The 21,511-nt window shown below is 38.6% G+C and overlaps 1 protein-coding gene across 5 annotated transcripts in view; it reads left to right on the top strand.

Annotated features, from left to right (window-relative positions):
* LOC106135255 (RNA-binding protein Pasilla) overlaps positions 1–21,458 on the top strand; it is a 59,992-nt gene extending 38,534 nt beyond the window's left edge. For 3 of the 5 annotated variants that reach the window (XM_013335498.2, XM_013335501.2, XM_013335503.2), the window contains 6 exons: positions 3,457–3,610; positions 4,424–4,593; positions 7,237–7,395; positions 9,761–9,944; positions 15,027–15,272; positions 15,822–21,458. In XM_013335498.2, coding sequence (XP_013190952.1) covers positions 3,457–3,610; positions 4,424–4,593; positions 7,237–7,395; positions 9,761–9,944; positions 15,027–15,272; positions 15,822–16,042 — 1,134 coding nt within the window. In that variant the 3' untranslated portion in view covers positions 16,043–21,458. The remainder of the gene's footprint in view (positions 1–3,456; positions 3,611–4,423; positions 4,594–7,236; positions 7,396–9,760; positions 9,945–15,026; positions 15,273–15,821) is intronic. The other 2 variants (XM_013335502.2, XM_013335500.2) reach the window with 2 other exon arrangements.
* Positions 21,459–21,511: the final 53 nt, after the last annotated feature.

Below are 21,511 nucleotides of genomic sequence, written 5' to 3' on the forward strand. Positions count from 1 at the left end.
ATGTTGAAATTGACTGTTGGGATTCGTGTGATGGATTAAGGATATGACCAAACAAAGAGAATATCCAACCAAGACACCACCCAGTACGATTAGCCACAAGTCAATTTGAACTGGTCGTGTTATATTCAAATCCGTGTTCATTGCCATTCATCGCGCTTGCATCATAATTGTTGCCGCCTCCATTACATTGAATCCGTAAGCGATTACCACACAAAGTTTAAACGTTTGTTTATTTATTTTACTCATTAAAGTAAGTAAGTAAATGCTTAATTGTTCACTAAAGGAGTACATTAGAAATAAAAACAGTACAGGCGGGCTTATCCCTAAGTGGGATCTCTTCCAGCCAACCTGACTATAAGAGGATCGTATACAAAATTGAGGCAAGGGTGAACAACAGTTCTTTTACGAGTATTATCCTTAAGACACAACAGTTATATACGTTTCTAATCGAAGTGGCAATCTCACACACGCGTCGATGTAATACAAATTCGGTATACCTACTGTACGCGAGTTTTATCTTCTACAAAATTAAACCCATACACAAATTTTACTTATACACTATACACATAACTTTTTTTTGCACCGGGGGACAGGTTGGTTAAACCCTTGATTAAATCATCAATATTCTTTATCGATAGCTTTACACTTGAGTGTGTTCGCCGACATTCGATCTTTCTTCACCTGTTTCAACTACCACATCTTTTAAAACGGCTCATCAAAAATTAAATTAAAATAGCTGCATCCGTTTGTGAGCTATGTTGACACAGACGGACAGACACACTTTTTCCGTCGGTAGTTAAAACAGAAGATTGAGTTTCAACCGCGTTTTTTTAAAATATCAGTTACGGTTGCTGCACATGTAACGCTTTTACCATATCAACATCAAATTATACTAAAACGTGACTGTATTTTTTTTTTCATTCATTCCCTAAACGTGACTTAAATGTAGGTATATCAGTAGGTACCTATGTTGAAACTACAATAAAAAAATTGATTAGAAGGCCCTTTAAATACTCTCAGAATTCGATCAACTTCACTTACAAAAGCTATCGCATAAGTTTCTTTGAAACAGTTTTGTTTGTTACTATGAAATGAAATAATTTAATGAAACTGTGTATTAAGATCTATCAACATTTAGCACTAAAAGAGTTGATGTTTTAGTGCTACCTAAATATGGATAGATCTTAATACATACATACCTACATAAAATTCTTGAATTGAATTAATGAATGCTTTACGCCTAAGTAATGAATGCTTTAAAGCCATTTCAGCGCATTTGTATCGCGTTTTCCTATTTGTCTGACTCTGCACACAGCTTCTGATAACTTTTTTCAAACTCGTTTACACCCCGCTTCTGAGCGAAATTTACATAATCTCTTTGTTATTTAAAGATAACACCCCGAGAGTGCGGCACCATTTCGGAAGTTCAGCCATTCATTCGTTTATGTGCGTCGGCGTATATTTTATGCGTATTCAGAAGTAAACACTTTTCATACAGCTTATTAAAGACACACACACAATGATGACATCCTTTATATACCATTGAGATGGGATTCCTTCATTATCGTTGAGATTAGTTCTCAATACCATTTTGAGCCAAACAATTGAAACGTGGCCTTTCAGTCTATTCAAGATTGTTGGTGTTGTCTACCCCGTTAGGAATTTAGACGTGATTATTATGTATGTATTTCTAGACTGAGATGCAAAATGTATGTTATTTGCTGGTGCTCCGCGCCATCTCTTGCTGTATTGGCGTTCGAAGGTCCAATAATCAAGAATAGGTAACGTGCCAAAATCTATTGAGAAACTAACTTTTCCATGGCATGTACCTCTTTATTTAAATGATTTGATTACTTGTCCAAGAATAGTCCTTCCCAGGCAATTTAAAGCCGGGAGACGATGATAGTTTTTTACCAAAAGTGTCTAAACAATCAAGTTTATTCTCCATGAAGATATAACAATTACATTTATAGTTGCTTCCTACTTAAGATTGCGTCATCGTAAATCAGCGCTTATTTCAAAGGTCAGGTTTGTTATGACTCTGCATCAATATGTTCGTTTTATAGTCATGTGTGCGTTTTGTAACAGCAATTTTCAATAATTTACACATTGCAACTTCGTTGTGCTCGTGTCAGATCAATATTGTAAACTAATATGAGTTTTTTTTTAACATAAGGTGTAGTATGTAAGAAAGAACTTTAATTTTTCTTCCAGTTTTGTCCTGATCTTGAACTTGTTATCATCAGAAACTGTTGACCTTGCCCTATTGCCTTTAGCATTCTATTTCCAAAATTAGAAATGAATACACCTTATACAATGTTTCCATCACATCCCTTTATCGAATTACTGAATCATTGAATGCTTAAATTAAATCGTTATATTTCCTATAGCTGTTATTAAATATTTCAGAATTTGTGTAGCGGAATGATAAAGCACGTAGCGAGGCCACAGCGCTGACGATTCAAATAGTCTTCTGTCGGCAACTAATAAAAACTACGTCTAATTCGTTTTCCACGATATTCAATGGCACACGACCTTGATTCCACATTCACGCTAACGCCAAGTCGTGACTGGCTCTCGGTTATTTCATTATTGATAACACTGAAACCTTCGTTGTGTATTTTACGAATTCTACTGTTTCAACTCTGAAAGTTTTTCAACAGAAAATAAACATTCTGAGATATGGATTTCGAAAGCGATAGATAAGTAGATTCCGGTATTGCTGTGATAATATTTACCACAACGTTTTATGATTTCAAGCTAGAATTCCTAATTCCGGCTGGTAAACGGGATTTCCGCAATGCGGATAGTCGGCTTATCTGAGGGGTATCTATCAAGGGTGTTATCTAGGCCCGCTATAAATTATGTTCCCGCGAATTAATTTTCTGTAAGTTCAACTTTCTCCCCGTCTTAGTAAACAATACACAATGGGGGCATTTTAAAAAGTATTTCAGTGGCTTCTCCATTCAAACAGAAGAATTTCCGAGTTGGAAGTTTCAGTTGTGGAAAGTTTGTTAGCATTTGTCGGTGTTTTGTTGTTATTGCAATAGTCTAATTTATTGATGGCGTCTTACAACCAACCGGCAGTTTGTTGTTCTTTAGTTGCAGTCTTCAGTTCTTTCAAACTATTTGTTTTGTAAAATCCGTTTCAGCGTAATTATAATTCAATGGTGTAGTAATTCATTACATAAGTAATTTATTAGTATTACGCATCCACTATTTTCTTTATTCCTTCTTAAGTTTTTGTACGTCCAGGATCTTCGTTATAGTCACAAAACCAAGAAGCTTAATATTATAGAAGCAATATAAGCAATAATTTAATATTTTTTATTTCATTGTTAATTCAATCATTAAGCCAGACAGCTGAACGTAGCCTTTCAATTTTTCAAGACCGTTGGCTCTGTTTACCCAAATGGGATATAAACGTGACTATATGTATCTATTTCATTGTTCCAGGTTAAGATCCTGGTGCCGAACTCTACGGCGGGCATGATAATCGGCAAAGGCGGTAACTACATCAAACAGATAAAGGAGCAGAGTGGCAGTTACGTTCAGATCTCGCAGAAGGCCAAGGAGCTGTCGTTGCAGGAGAGGTGCATCACTGTTGTCGGTGAGTTCTGTTGCGTGGTGGAAACTGTAGTCCATTGTGAGCAATGTTAAGTTTAACAGCAGCATGTGTCACAAACATTACTCGCCGTCATAGTGAGAATATGACGAGGTCAACTAATAGCAGCGAAATGGTACAAAGATGTCACGGATTGGACCATACAAGCTTTGACACAACATCGTCGGAGCCGCGGTTCCCCAGGCATAACACCAGCCTGACGGAAGATCTTCCGTTTGTGAGGTCGAGTCCGAGTCATCATGTTAAGGTCATATGGTAACCTAATGCTCTTTGCAATGGTGAGTGATGACATCGTGAGGAAAGCTGGCACTCATAGGCAAATGGACGTGTAACCGTGATCCCATGTGGGTTATGTTCCACTGCAAAGATTTGCCAGAGAACAGCAACAACTTGATCCTCTTCAGAAAGGTGAGGATGTAACCGGTGCTAACCCCAAGAGGAAAATAGGGGGTTATAGGACGCTAGTCCCTTGAAAATACATAAACTGACAGGCAAATGTTTCCATTCATTCCAGTGCCGTGTGGTTCACGGCACCAATACAAAAAAGAATAGGACCACTCCCATCTCTTTTCCATGGATGTCGTAAAAGGCGACTAAGGGATAGGCTTACAAACTTGTGATTCTTTTTTTAGGCGATGGCCTAGCAACCTGTCACTATTTGGATCTCAATTCTATCTTAAAGCCAAATAGCTGAACGTGGCCGATCAGTCTTTTCATTAGTTGGCTCTGTCTACCCCACAAGGGATATAGACGTGACCATATGTATGTATGCAATGTATGCAAACGTTTCCATTCCAGGCGAGAAGGAGAACAACAAGAAGGCGTGCGTGATGATCCTCCAGAAGGTGGTGGACGACCCGCAGTCCGGCTCGTGTCCGAACGTGTCGTACGCGGACGTGGCGGGCCCGGTCGCGAACTACAACCCCACCGGCTCGCCGTACGCCGTGCCGGCCACTGAGGTGACGGAGGTGACGTGACGGACACGCTCTCAGTTACATAGGGTTGTTGCTTTTGGTTGGCGCTGGTTGGATTTGGCCGGTGCGATGTTTAACGGATATTAAAGTTTATAGGGATTTATGATAAATTGGCCGTCTTGCCGACGGACTCTGCCTAGTTCGTAGTGGTTAGATATACCTACTTACCACTTTTTCTTTCGCTTCATCCAAAAATTTTAATAAAAAATATCGTTTTTTTTTCTAAATCCTCTCCTTGTGCACTCGTAGACCACATAAAGAAATAAATAAATAAATATATACGGGACAAATTACACAGATTGAGTTAGCCTCGAAGTAAGTTCGAAACTTGTGTTACGAGATACTAACTCAACGATACTATATTTTATAATATAATACTTATATAGATAAACATCCAAGACCCAGGACAATCAGAAAAAGTTCTTTTCTCATCATGCCCTGGCCGGGATTCGAACCCGGGACCTCCAATGTCACAGACAAGCATACTACCGCTGAGCCACAAAGAACAGTTAGGATATGCGTTGATATGTTTGTTTGTGTGTACTCTTTATTGCACATTAAAAAAAACAAAGTACAAAACAGTCATTGGATTTAGAAGAATATGTATAATGGTGGGTTATCGGAATTGGGATTTCTTCCATTCAACTGAAATATGAAGGGAAATCCATAATCAAAAAGGCAGCGCATACGAGTATAATAAGCAATAAGGATGCGTTACAGTAAATCAATTAATTTATGATAAACATACATAAATAAAATATATATATAAACTCACATAAAAATTTGTACACTCATCTAACAAGATGAATCAGAATACAGTCTTTTGATTAGTGTTTTAAAAGAACTATGGTTAAGAGCAATTCTCGTATCTTGGGGGAAGTTATTCCAAAACTGAGCGGAACGAACACCAAAAGATAAGCCATAAGTCGGAGAGGAGTAATTTAAGATTGTCAGACCAATTGTTATCAGTCAGTTAACCAATTAATTTTATTGGACATAAAATCAGGTCGTTTCCCCGTAGGCAGAGACTCCACCTTATCATTCGCCTCAAATTATATAAGTTTTAAAAAGAAAATTTACCCACAAAGTGACCAATGTCCCACCAGCGCCAAAGAACGTGTTAAGCACCTGCGGGCGTGTCCAAGTGGTCACACTGGCTCGTTCCTTGATGCTGCACTCTACTAACTGCTTGTCCATAACTAGTTATAGCTACTAATATGATAAAAACGAAAAATAATTACAGAAAGACCTTCAGTTGTAACTTTATTTATTTATTCTCAGGCATCAAAGACACATGGGCGACTTATTTTTAATCTACGGGCAATTTAGTACCACATCGACAGGAATAAGCATTTTAACCTAATGTCACCATTAAGCGTAACCATTTAAATATGTACCGTGCGCGTTTAATACCTGTAGGATTTATAAATAGGTTAATGTACTCCTATAACACGACAAAAAATGTCTAATTTGCCCGCGAGGTACCTACCCTAAAATTATAAATGTACCTATAACAAACCAAATTTAATTCCAAGTTTAAAAGTACCTTCTAAATTTAGCACCTTATTCATCGAGCCAAACAAAACACGACTAAATAATAAAACCCGGACAATTTGTAGATGCACAATGTATGAAATCATCCTTTTAAAACTACAACGCGACCGAATGGAATGTTTTTTCAAACTTTGACGTCGCTTTGTAAAGTGTGCCTCTTCATTTTGTCGGGCAGTGTTGCAGTGTGCTAACATAAGTCGACCTTGAGCATGTATGTAGGATTGTAGGCTATCTGTTATCGCGTTTGTAGAGCTGATTATAACTTGTAATGAAGTTGTTACATCGCTTCCTATACTTATTTCTTAGTTCCTTTGTGATGACATGTTTATCATACCTACGTCTTAAAGAGATATTCATTTATCGTAATGATTTAAAACTAATTAGTTGTTTAATGATATTTATATAATAAGCATTTCCTACATTTGTTCGGGATCTCATCATCATTCATTTCAAAAGTCAATTTTTTCCCGTATACAAAATCAATTATATAGACCGACACGAACAATATCAATTAAAAAATAACAAAAAATACGCGACAAAATGTCGTCCCGAATATTTACGAGAGTCGCATATGCAACTAAGGTTATTATAAAATTCTCGTGTCACTATGTTCGTTCTCGTACTCCGAAACAGCTTGACCGATTCTCATTTTTTGTGAGCATATTGAGTAGGTCTAAGAATGGGCCAACATCTATTTCTCATACCCCTTAGTGATAAGGGTTGTCCACTCTTTACATTTTTTTTTTTACTACAAATTACTTAAAAAATATTTACAAATACAAATACTTTATTTGCTTTAAATGCGGTACAATTATATGTGTTACAAAGCATATACCTACATGTCGCGCATTTAACCAGTCATGGCATGTAAAAATACTGGCAAAACAACGTTTGCCGGGACGGCTAGTTTACTAATATATCTTAATAATATCTTGAAGTAAATGTACGCGTTTTATACCTATACTAGCTGTGCCCGCGACTCCGTCCGCGTGGAATAGTTGTTTTTCATCATTGACACAGCTAGTAGTACTTATAACGGAAAACGATAGTCTATTCATAGTGAACGATGTTGTACCCCCCCAGGGCCACGCGCTGGGCGGGTCGGTGGGGTCGGTGGGGTCGGTGCTGGTGAACGGCGCGGCGGGCGGCGCGCTCGGGGCGCTGGCGCTGTCGCTGTCGCTGGCGCCGCCCGGCTCGCACCAGCCCGCGCCCCTCACCCAGCACACGCTCGACCACATCAAGGTATATCGTTGTACTGATAACCAGAGATGGGATATTCGGATGCATATTTACCTAAAGTTGGGGTGTTGGTTGGGTTAGTATGGAACGTACGGTCGCGTTCATAATTGCAGTCATAGTTCGCAAAACTTTATAGCTTGCACCGCTGCTATCACTCACACATTCACACAAATAACACAATAAACAACAAGCGGCGAAGCATTGGGTAACGCGCCATCAAGAAGAGGGTAGTGAAAAAAAAAAGTCGTCCGATAATCAACACAGTGACATGCCACACAGCGGAGATCCATCGTGGAACAGTACGAAAATAATGGCTTCATACCGACCAGAATATTTGCGGAACAGTTCGACACATCAGTGGTTACTGTTCGTCGAGTTTGCACCGTGAGGGACTGCACCACAGACAGCCAGCAAGAAAGCCGTATTTATCCGAAATAAATAAGTAAAAACGTTTAGAATTTGCTCGGCAGTATTTGGATTTTGACTGGAAAAAAGCGATATTTACGGACGAAAAGTTCGTTTATGTCATCACAACACGGTAGGCTTCATTTATGGCGAAGAAATGCAACTCGATATGAAGAAAAAAATATTGTGTCAAATATGGAGTCTGGACACATATCTGTAAATATGTGGGGCTGGATGAGTGCTGCTGGACCTGGGGAACAGGTGTGGATAGCAGGACGCGCTACAGCTGCTCATTATGTGCAAGTGCTGCAAGAAACCATGTTACCAACTGTGCGGTGTATTTATCCGATTGATGATATGCCAACAATATCATTTGTGCAAGACAACTGCCCTGTGCATCGAGTCCATATAGTGCGTGAAAGGTTCTGCCAATTTATATTAAAAATAGATACTAATTACTTAGATAGTATTTTAAGGACAGCTTCAATATCTTTTCTTTATGAAAACGAATAATTAAGCTGTAACCTTAATAATAGGAGATAAGTGGTTGATACAATTAGTGTAATATACTATATATATATAGCTTTATATAATCATCAATTTGTAAATTAAACTATAGGTAAACTGTTTCAATAAAATTTACTAATTTTAATTATTGAATGTTTTATTTTGCTCCCTCTTGTTTAATATTTCTTGTTGATTTCCGTGTTTGAAGACACGGGTATTGTAATTCTTAGATATCAGTTAGTTAGTTAGTCAGTCAGTTACTTAGTTCAAATGGCACCTTGAAACATTAAAAATTGTCAGTAACACTAAAATAGACAAAAAAAAATCTTTGATTAACTTCGGAATCCAAGTAACGCTAGTAACTAGAACAAGCGAGTGTGAGCAAGCGAGATTATCTCATATATCTTAGATCTCACTTGCTCACACGAAGTAATAAAATTGCTACCCAATAACTTTCAAAGGAACTACTACCTATGTTAGGGTCGTGTGCAGACAAACTTTCAACCTTATTGAAATGATATAAGTCAGGCAGTCGCAGGCTTCCCTCTATAGGCAAATCTTATGCTAATAATGAGAGACGACGTTATCTCGATCGACAATTATCGGGCCCAGTTCGGCGATCGTTAATTACCGTCTCTTTCTGTTTTGTTATGTTATATGTCATAGAATAATAAACTGTTTTACTTAGTAATCATTGGTATTAAAGACCGTATTCATTTGAAGGAATATTTATTCTTTTTAAATATGCATGTGTGTGTGTATCTAGTGGAACCACAGTGCACGCTATTTTAACCCGTAAGAATTTTAAAACTATGACTGCAGATATGAACGCGATCGTACTTCTGTACCTCAAAAATTCCGGGATACGGCATTGATACACTTAATGTTCTAATTATGTATTCGAATGCAAATTTACCTAAAGTTGAGGTGTTGGCTTAGTATGGAACGCATTTTTGTAGCACAAATATTCCGGGATATGATCATCCGTCACTTATGTTTATAAAGGTGTTTATCATACCTAATATACGATAAGTTTCAATTTCTTGTTTAATAAAATTTCCGGGATTCAAAATAATTTGAATCCCGATAGCAAGAAGCCGCCTCCATACATTCTTAGCCAAAATATTAGTTTTATGTAAATATGCATCCGATTATCCTATCTCTACTGATAACTCATACATTTGTTTGTTACCGCTTCTTCTGCACTGACGCCTTGGAAGCGGCAGTAAACTTAGTTTTAAGTAATTTTTGTTTTGGTTGACGTCAAATGATTATTGTTTGTTAGATTTAAGGAAATTACTGTAATATAAAGACATACATACATAATAGCATCGTGAGATCGTGGCAAGTGGAAAGAGGTAGTCTCTGCGTACCTCTCCGGGAAAGAGGCGTGATTTTATGTATGTATGTATGTATATGTAAGTACGTATGTAAAGCTGGCGTTGTCCCGCGGCAGGTGGCGCTGCGCCAGGCGGGCTACAGCGAGGGCGGCGTGGCGGAGATCAGCGCGGCGCTGTCGCTGCTGGTGAAGCACGGCGTGCTGGGGCTGTCGCTGCCCGCGGCGCTGCCGGCGCCCTCGCTGTCCGCCGCCTACTTCCCCGAGGCGCCCGTGTTCGGCCCCATCGGGCAGGTCGGCCTTGGTCAGTATATACACATGATGTTGTTGATGTATACCTTATACAAGAACATTTCACTACACACAGGCTTGGTCAGTAATACTGACCACAAAAACTGTATGCTGACTCAGTATACAGTTGTTGTGCTGTAGGAACATTTTACGTCACACACACACACATGTATGTACCTACTACACGAACATTACACTACACACGGTCTTGGTCAGTTCACATGTTGTTGTGCTATACGAACATTTTACGTCACACACACATGTACTTACCTACTACACGAACATTACACTACACACGGGTTTGGTCAGTTCACATGTTGTTGTGCTATACGAACATTTTACGTCACACACACACACATAGGAACATGTTGTGACACTAGCCAATGACATTTGAATTGTGTGAGGTTGGGACGCGGTTGGTCATTGACGGAAAATTGACATCGATTGTGCTTTCACGAGCCTAAGAGAGAGATTCGTTTGAGGAGATAAATGTAATTAACAGAAGTTTAAAATTGGTTTTATTGTTGATTTTAAAATATAACGAGTTGCGAAAATAACTTGTAAATGTTTTTTTTTTTTTCGAAAATGATGAACCGTGTCGCGCAATCCCAGGAAATTTTTGACATTCTGACAAGCCTTTTTTTTAAACTAGTCGTATTTTTATCTGTTTCTGCGATGTTTATATACTTGTCAGAGTGTTATGATTGAATGCTACACAGAAGCTAGTTAAATTGTTTTTGTAACGAAATATTTCGACTGCATCAAAATTAGGCGAATTTTATTTTAATTAATTCATCCGTGTGGCTCCCGGCACCAATACAAACAAGAATAGGACCACTCCATCCCTTTCCCATGGATGTCGTAAAAGGCGACTAAGGGATAGGCTTACAAACTTGGGATTCTTTGTTTAGGCGATGGACTAACAACCTGTCACTATTTGAATCTCAATTTCTCAATTCTATCATAAAGCCAAACAGTCGAACGTGGCCTGTCAGACTCTTCAGGCCCTGTCTACCCCGCAAGGGGTATAGACGTGACTATATGTATGTAAATTTCAAACAAAAAATATGTTTTGATCAAAGTTCACTTGGCAATAGGCTCAGTTTATGTTTAAGGTCGTTCATATCAGACCAATAATGATACATACATTGATAATACAAGTTGATAAGAAACTCGTTCTTAATTTATTTGTGCAATTAAATTAAATTTAACAGTTGAACGTGGCCTATCAATCTTTCAAGATTTCTGTCTCTGTCTATCCCGCAAGGGATATAGACGACATTAAATGAATAAATCAATTATTCATAGATTAACTCCCAATTGCCAAATTCTCAAGATGTATTAAGATTACTTTCTTGATGCAGTCCAAATGTTTTTAAAGCAAATTACTCTTTTAAATAAAAATGATTCTTAATATTATAGTTGAATACATGATTTTTGCCTGAACCAAAATTACAGTATGTAGTGTATACTCACTGCCAAATAAGATGTCTGCCATAAAATCAACCATTCTCAGAATATTTTAGATTTGTAACCTGATTTGGCAGTTGGTACACATACTAAAAATAATTGAAATGACGCTTGCTCACTCGTGCAAAGATATGAAAGGTGTAATGTTAAGACTCAACTAAAATTCTTTGTTTCTTTTTTCTTACTTTTAATAATTTTTGTGATGATTTTGAAAAACAGAGCGGTGATTACTAATTTATACTAAGAATTTGAATACCAACCGATGCTCTTACGGTGAGGGAAAACGTCGTGAGGAAACCTGCGCATTCAGGCAACTGGATGTGTAACCATGGATCCAATACGGGTCAGGTTTACCTGCGAAGGTTGCGGAGGTCAGATGGGAGTCGTTTTTTTTTTCAAAAAACCTTACTCGCTCAACCCAGGGTCCATGGTTAAAGGCATACCCCGGGCTCCTCTCCAGAGTTGTGAGGATGCAACCGGGGCTAAAAGCCAGGAGGAAGAAAAGAGCGGAGAAGTTGAAAAAATAAATTAAATTTAAGGAGAGTCTTAACACTGCACACGTAAACAGCGCATCATATAAATTAATTGATACACAGTAAATGCTGTTGAATTCAAATGAGTAGCCAACGTGCATACAACTAGTTTCATATCTGTGTGTTTGTTAGAATTTAAGGTTTTATGTTTCGCTAATTTTTACAATTGCCAAAGTAAAATAGATTAATTGAAACTTGCTAAATGTAGTTATGCATTTTTGACTGACAAGTAGCACAGATATGTTTGACAATAAAGTTGTAATCTCGTTTGCGCGTATATGAAGGTGGTGACACAAGATGAGTCAATTTGTGGTAATGACTCGAAAATTGGTTGTACGAATTGGTATTGCGCGTCGTACGGTGCCTTGATGCAGGGCCAGAGTCGAAGTGGGCCAAAACTACTCGGTCAAATGAACGTACTGACTGACGCCTTACATCTTTATGATCGATTTTTAAGTCTCTTTGAAATGAATTAATAGAAATTAAATAAAAAATATATTTAAATTGCCAATAAACCATAAGGCTAAACCAACTTTCCCGTTTTGACCTGCCTGCCGTCGTCTCTGGCCGCGTGGTGCGGCGCTGAAGCACCGCGCTCGCTTCTAAATTCAAAATTCAATTTGTGCTCGCTTCCAAATTCTAAATTTAATTTATGCTCGCTTCTCATCACCGGATTGGCTGTCGCGATTCAACTAAATTTTTCCGTTTGAGTTCACTTCTATTATACTGTGGCTTTTGTTTACTTTATAGATGGAGGCGAACTGTTTCGGCTGTGGCACTTATTAGGAAACTCATAATACTTATAGGTAGTTACAATTCTTTTATCGATGACGAATTTCATTATAGAACGAACTTTGATCTGGTGGCCAGTAGCTATTATATAAAACAATTAAAATTGAAACAGTTTGTGTCCATGAATTACAATTTTTAAAGTACCTACAATAATTAATAAGTAATCGCATGCCTAGCCAAAGGCACTGTTTTCGTTGTATTGCTGATTAGTTTGTTGTTTAACTATTGGCCTGTCCTGGTTTCGGCTGTGTCCCTTCTCTTCTAAATTCTACATCGCTTCTGTCGGCAATACATTACGGTGTTGATGTTAGCGTCGCGTTTCTATTCAGTGTGTGATAATAACGTACTTACGTTTGTATCACTAACACTTTATAATACTATTGAGTACTTCAATTTTGTTATGTTCAGTTAATGTAAATTCAAATATGAGCGAAGAAGCGATAGTAAATATAATTATAATTAACTTATATCGAAAATTAATTTATTTCCCTTTCTATAAATTTAGACGAAAATGAATTAAAGAGTAAACCTTTTTTCAATTGATGCTTTTGATTGAATGGTAAAAATGGCTCTAAAAATTACTTTAAAATTGTCCTTTCTTTTAATAAAGGCGAAATTAAGATTTCCTATAATTTTAAGACTATACCTTTGAAACAATCACTCAATTTAATTAACCTTATTACAAACGTGATTTTATATGTGCTAGAACAACACTTATCTCCTTAACAATATGTTATAGTGTTCTTTATACATGAAAAATATACGAAACGTGACGCTACCATCTGCATGGCCATAGAAAGAACAGCTTAGCATCGATACATATCGATTCGACCTTGTTTCTCGAGTCCGAGTCGCGTGGTGATGCGAATACCTTACGAGATTACACTATGGCTCGTTCAATAACTGTATAACGTATTGTTGGAAATATCAGCATTATAAAATGACCCAAAATGGTAACGATATGAGCAGGTAATTGAGCCGACAATCAACTATTAATTGAATCACTTTGGACAAGTGCGCTGCGTATAAGTCCAATGTGTGCTGTGTACCGTATAATTGCAGAATTATTAAACTCTATTCCAGTTTTATAACAGGGAGACTTTACCACATTTCTTTGAAGTGTAAAGAATATTTTTTTTTTTAAATTTTGAATTTTTATGGTCGTGGTCCATATCTAGGAACTGGTTTCTCAGTAAAACATCAGTTTATAACATTTTGGGTCCAATGTCATACCTGCGTCGCATGATAAATTTGCGCGAAATGGATTTTTTTTTGTTTTACCGTTTAAAATAAACGTTATTTAAATTAATTTCGCCTATTGCCTAAGCTGTTCTTTCTCCATTCATCTTCTTCTCAATATCGCAAACACAGCGCTACCGATGGCGGGAATTAATGAAAACGTTCCGTTACAAACTTTTGTTGATTATGCTAGTGTACGTTATTTTGCACATTACGTTCCGATTCACATAATACTTGTTTTGCATGGAAGACTATATAGTTGAAATGTTATCTTTTAGTAATTCGTTTCATATTTGTTTTTGTAGATGCGGTAATAAAAGTAGTTCTTAGTATATTATTATATACGTGTGACGGGATTATTATCACACATGTTACCAGTCGCCTGCGCAGCGAAAATATTATTATAGATTTTTTAAAACAATTTACAAAAACATTCTGTAGATTCGTACTTTTAATAAGCTTTATTTTCTTGTTTTATTTGCTTAATGCAAATACGTAAGCAATTAATGTGTTAAATTTAATTAGCCGTGTACCTATATTAAAACAGTATGTTGTGCCATATCGCGGAAAAACGTAACTTTTGATAGAGTGAAATTAATAGATTTGTTGTAATATTTTGTGTTTGTTTTCTCATCTATGTATTTCGATTGCGCTCAAGAAATCAGCAAATGAGGGGGTGAAATATGGTATTTTGCAAATTCCGCGAACGCGCTTAACACCAGTACAACACTCGAATAATGTAAAATGATTGTTTTTAAACTAATTGTTTTTATAATCATTCCAAACGGATTTTTACTTTGAAAAATACAAAAGTGAACGGTTTGTAAATATGATTTCATCGGTACGCGTAAAAACAGCTCAAGTCTTTATTTAAAGCCGAACGGAGACGTTAATAAATGTAAAACAAAAACGCGCACACTAGCATAAAATGGCGGACGTAACCGTAGCGCTGTGCCCCGCACCGCACCGCAGTAACAGTCGCATTTTGGCAACAGCGCGAAACGTTCTAATGTAAAGTGTCACCACCATCCCGCCCCGACGTGCATCCGGCGTGTGTGCAGGCGTGGGCGTGGGGGGCGTGGGAGGGGTGGGGGGCGGGCGTGGCGGGGCGTTAGAGCGTTTCACGGAAGTTTCTTTCGACGCGCTTCGCCCCCCAGCCGTGGCGCCTATCTCGCTGTCCACGGGCGTCGCCGGCTTCCCGTCGGCCGGGCTGCTGCCGCTCAGCAAGAGCCCCACGCCGGCCGACGCGCAGCCCAAGGACTCCAAGAACGTCGAGATCGCGGAGGTCATCGTCGGTGCTATACTCGGTGAGTCCACGTTGGTGGTGTTTGTTGAAAGCTCCTCCTATCGCTGAGAGTCTGGAGTGATTCAGGTTTTTGCACGAAGCAACTGTTGTCGTAGGTTCCTTGTAAGGTATCGGTGACCTTGGAGTGGAACCATACCTATATTATATCTATACCTATTGGTCACATTAATCTACTACTACTTTTACTTGTCTTGGATTGTTATTTATATATTTATGTTTGATCATCATGATCTTGATGTTTGTCCCTGTTGGTGACGATATTATTGGCCACCCCCATATGGCTTATTTTACAATACAAGAGACTTGGGAAAGCAATTGCCGTCCAAAGTTCGAGTACCTCAACATCAGGAAATCATAGCAAATATGACCTAAGTGAGGCTAACCTAAGTAAAGAATCTGGCGTCTTAACTCATTGGACGACACAATTCTGCTGCAGACAGAATATAAAGACAGACAGATAAATAGCGACGCTTTTGCCCAGCTGTGGGATCCATTATATTCTGTTCGTCAAACAACAGATTTTTAACACTTCACTCGCCAACATTTCCAGGCCCAGGCGGCCGAAGCCTGGTCGAGATCCAGCAGATGTCCGGCGCCAGCATCCAGATCTCCAAGAAGGGCACGTTCGCGCCGGGCACCCGCAACCGCATCGTGACAATCAGCGGCTCGCCCACCGCCATCAGCAACGCCCAGTACCTCATCGAGCAGAAGATCCAGGAGGAGGAGCTGAAGCGCACCCGCCACAACGCCATCTCGGGGCTCATGCAGTAGGTGACACTTTCGTCCCCACCCCTTTGCAGTTAACAGGCTGCGCGGGCGCAACTGACAGCCGTCGTGTAGTTATAATGGTTGTAATGTGCGAATTTAGGTCGTCGCTTATCGGGCGGATCGGGCGGTTAGTTGCGGAGTCGAAACTGACAGTTGTCAATAGTGTGCAACGTAATGTGTGTGCGCATATTCGATATTGGAAATGGGTTTAGGGAAATATGAATGAGTTTTCCATAAGCGATGTGGAACGTGTGCATCAAAATGTACATATAGGTTTGATTTACCTGTTGTAAAATTAAATTGAGGGTAGGTGAAAATAAATTCTGAAGTACCCTCGTTCTTTTTTTAATTTAAATTGACTTTTTTTTGTTGACGAAAACATTGCAAATGTGAAATTTTCACTACAGCTGTCAGTTTTTATTCGCCAAAGCCTAATTGTTGGACTCGGTAACAAGCGCGTCAGCGATGCGACCGTTGAATTGCGCTGTCAAGCTAAATCGCCTAAGAAATATAACAACACGACTTTAAATAATAAGATAAAAAGAAGGGGTGGGGATTATTATACATTGTTTTAACGTCGGGGACGGGCGTCAGGCGTGTTGTAGAACATAGCGTAGTTCTAGTCAAGCGTCCCCGCCAGCGTAACCATTAGTTACGTCCGCAGCTCGCGTACATTCGCGCATAGTTACCTATTTACAGTTACATAGATTTATCTATATTGATTTTATGCATGTACCACATAGAGTTTATTATTATTATTATTGCTATATTTTATGTTTTAACTTGATGACGTGTTATAACGCGCTGCGTAGCAGACTATTAACGTATAACGAAAGTACGATTGTGATATGTCCTATCACGGAAATTCCTATTCCATTGCACATTTTATTTTTTTAATTATTATCGTTTCACATCTGCATAAATTATATTATTTTGTTGACTTTCATTGTAAATGTTACCATTGATAAGTTATTGTTTTAGTTTACATTATGTGCAATAGAATGCATGTCGGACGTTTCATCGGATCATTTCGTTGAATGAACTTGCCGAGAGCTGCTTAAATTGTCGTGGTGACGACTTTTTGAAGATACGTGTTCGTGACACCAATGGCGATCGCGTGTCGCGGCGGGAAGCATTGTGATTGGTGGAGCGACTCGGCCAAGTCCGGTTCTCCGAGATGCTCCGAGCGCGCCGCGACCTGCGCTGTATTGTAGCGGAGCGATCGAGCGCACGATGGACAGTTTCGGTCATTCCTTATTTCTCTCGTTGAAGATCTTTATTTTTTTATCCATTTATAATGTTGTGTTGATTTAGGGATGTTCTGTAGTTATCGATTCGATGTCGGTCTAAATCCTTACGATGTAAGTACAATTTAATAAAAATATAATGCATGTCCAGACTAGTAGAGGTATATTTTAAAGGTTTTAAAGCAGATTCTATATTATATTCGAGATGACAATATTATAAATGTTCTTATTTACAGTCGCTTAGTTCTCGTTGAGACGTTTGAGTCCGCAGTCCCTCGGATAGTTTAAGTTGTTCGTTTACCTCAGAAGTGCCATCGTAGTTCCGTTCGTGGTCGGGTCACGCACCACCTTGATAATGGCAGATACTTATCAGAAAGGAATGAAGTACAAAAGAAATCGTAATCATAATAATTATATTCGAATCGGCTTAATGTACGGTAGTTAGTAAGAAAAGGAATTGAGAGAACTCTCAGCTAAATCTTCTTAAGCGTTAATTAAAAAAAAATTATATATAAAGGAGCTGGTTCGAGACGCCGTAACCTCGTACTTCCGTAAAAGTGAAATTTTCTAGTAATAAAATTATAGTTAAGTACCTCTGTCCAACGACACGTAGATAAGTTGTGCTACTGTTACTCTTTATGTGCACGCATAATGCCAGATACGCAAATTGACAAGTTTCCCGTTGTGTCCGAAATGAGTGATATCCAGTCATAAGTTAATTAAAAAAAAAATACATAAATACCCGCAGATTATGAAAAGCAATAGAAGTTTCTAGATCTAAGGACACTCTGAATTTGGCGTTATAATATTTTGCGATCTGCCATTGAGCAAGCATACATTCTTATAATATATGTGTGTTATGTAGGTAACATTGCAGTAGTTCATTCACATAGGTAGTTCATAATATTCTATCTTTAATGGTATAGGTATCGCTGTTCCAACTTTCTGGTGTTTTTCAACTTCTCATCTTATTAATATGTATATTTGGGGGTAGGTACGGATATCGTCTTGTGTCAATTAATATGAGATTTCGTGGCATCGTGACTGCGGCTAAAATAAATAACATAACTCTTAATGTTCACTCTGCCATCTAAAATTGAAAATACTTATCCAAAGATTTATTTAATTACCACACGGCATGGCATTCGAGCCAGAAATCTGCACTTTGGAAACGTATTAATAATATTCCAATAACAGTAAACACAAGCTTAATTCTTGACTTTGATATAAGGACACTTAGATGTCACAAAACAAGGTTGAAAGTTACAATGTGAATGCAGTCGCGATGATCCGATTACAGTGGGCAGTTTGCCAATTGTTAGTTGGCACCTCCAACTCAATGCCTGTGAACGTCGATTTTACAAGCTCAATTTTATTGGAATTACTTGATTAGTCGGTACGTGTAAGTAAATCGTCAATTATTCGGGAATTTGATTTCTGATCCCAGCCAGCATTCGGTTTGTGCGACCTCCGGGGTAGACTTCGATCTTTAGCTCTTCCTTTTTCCTTTCTTTCTATCAGTGTTGCGTCTTGCCTATTGAAGTCGGAATGCTCTTCGCAGGGTCTCAAACGATTCTCGATGTCGTGTTGCCGACAGAGGGCGCCGTGTTGTTGTTACACTCGCGGGAAGGACCATTTTTACGGGTCCAAACTCGATTAATGTGATAATCTTATGATTAATGGTAAATTCTGTATTTGAATGTTGAACCTGGCATATTCTTTCTCTATCCACTTGCTCATACCAGAAAATAAATGACAATTCTCAATTCTTTTGAGTGTCATGGATTAATTGGACCTGTGAAAATGCGTATTTCGCGTCCCGAGCGCCATCTGTCACTTGTTATCCCCTGTTCTCTCGTTACCCCCATCTCGTGACCGTTAACGTTAAACTAAGCACGTTGCGAAGAACATTCCGAACGTTTAACGTTATCGGTGAAATTATTGTTAGTTATAATTGTCATATTAAAAACAATATTATGGGTATGTAATAGATAATTTAATATACTGGAAATGTTAAAAGTTGTTATACTGAAGTTGTTACAATATTTGAGAGTATATCGTGAATACAAAATAATAATTTTAGTGCGGTAACATTATCTGAATAAATTTTATCGTGTGGAAAGATAATAAATAGTGCAAATAGTGCAACGTCGTCGTTCTCGAACTACGTTTGCAGCGATGCGCCGAGACAAGGTTATGTACTGTTTCTGTGATACTGACAAATAGACGCTCGCACGCACTCCGCACGCACGCGCCCTGCCATCGTTTCTGCGCCAAATGAACATTACGCAGAATGACAAATATTGTTAAACATAGTGACACGAGATTTTCTTACATAATAGCGTAATTGTCATTTTGCGCACAAACGTCCACCACGGGTGCCTGTTTCTGGTTGTGTCAAATATTAGGAGTCGTTTCGTAGTTCACTCGTGGGCATCTCCCCCCCCCGCATAGGACCGCACTCGCATAGATCACTCGCACGCGGCACCCCGCACACTATCGACGAATATTTTAACATTAACACTGTTACGGTTAAGGTTTTCAATGTTGTAGGCTAAGTTAGCTAGTTGTCATTCTCCATTCTAACGGTTACGGTGAGGACAAGGTCGGCCGCGCGCCGGCGACTCGGCGACCGCGCATCTCATCCTCCTTTTAATTTTAATAGCTAAATGTTGTTGAATTTGTTGATAGAGTGGTTTATTGTAATTACTATAGTTAGTATAGTGGGTATACAAGAAGGTGGCAGCCGTTGGTGCGCTAGGCTAGAGTAAGGTTCGATACTGTGTATAGGAAAATGGCTGTGCGTTCAAGTCGAACTCAACATTAAGACATCACCGCGCTCGTGTTGGAGCGCGGGCGCCGCACACGACGCGCCGCCGCCGCCCGCCACTGCCTGCTAGTCGCGGTGGACTTAATAAGTTCAAATTCTCAAATTCGCTTAGTCCCTTCAATAGCCAGTCATGCGTATTCTTCTCGTGACTAAACCTAACATCGAGATGTCTATACGCGAGAAATAAATATTGACATTTTGCTACTTGGGACGAATTGCGAATAGGGCATACTATGAATCCGCAGCGGCGCAATGTTGGTATATATTTAACAAGGATTAAATTTTTTGTGGCTATTACACTACGCATATGATACAGGTTGATAAATGTATAATGTATATTATTGCATTATCTACGACATGAAATTGGCTTGGAGAAATATTAATTATTTTGCAGATTTCATGGTTTTTCTTAACGGAAAACGTGAAATAAATTAATTTGTATGTTCATGGTGTAATATCCACGAGATAAGAAATACTTGGGGACGTACGCGATGGTAGCGCCCCCGGCGAGGCAGCGGCGACGCGATAGTACTCACAATCTGTATATAATTGCATAACATTGTTTCATTTACGTTCTTCTCCTTGCTCATTGTCATCAATTTATTAAAGACTGAGGAATCAACTTGCGCATATTGACATCGTCACGAAACGCGTCCCGAAACGTTAGGGATTATTGTAATATATAATTTTTATTGTCATTAAAATTTTCACTCGGTTCATGTGGAATCGTCCGCAAGGATGTAGTCGTGTGCGGCTCCCGCGCGTGCGCTCGCGGCCGCGCTGGGCGCCAGGAATTGGCGCCCAGCGTGGCGCCAGCGCAGGGCGATGCAGTACCGAAGTCCCAGCGCCGATCAGTCGTTGTCTCATCAACCTTTACACATGTTGAGATTGATATGTTATACTAATTCTATTGAATTATAACTTGTTGCGTATTATAAGTATGTATAGACAGCGGCTCGGCACGTTATGTATAGAATACGTTGAAAACATTTGTTGATGTACAGTTCAGTGATGGAGTTTTTTATTTTTTATTATTTTGTTAACTTGGTTTACGACAAACGGGTCTGCAATGTTATGTATGAGAAATAATTATTAATTAAGTTTGAATTGAAATGTTGAATAATTTTTTTGAATTTAAAATTCTGTATATTTTAGTCAATGTTTTATTATTATTTAGTTGACATGATTGATTTTCTAATGAAATGTTACTTTGCAATGTTGTAAAAGTTAAGAGGTTAAACGAAAGATAAATAATGTCTTAGTGTTTAAAAGATCGAAAACCAATTAAAAGGTACCTTGAACATTGTCTATATTATATTAACATTAAATAAATGCAAAACAATGTTTGTTTTAATTCTTCCAACTTCCCCTGAACCTTAGAAGACCAGTATCAAA

This window comes from Amyelois transitella, chromosome 18 (genome assembly GCF_032362555.1).
Source record: "Amyelois transitella isolate CPQ chromosome 18, ilAmyTran1.1, whole genome shotgun sequence".
NCBI lineage: Eukaryota > Metazoa > Arthropoda > Insecta > Lepidoptera > Pyralidae > Amyelois > Amyelois transitella.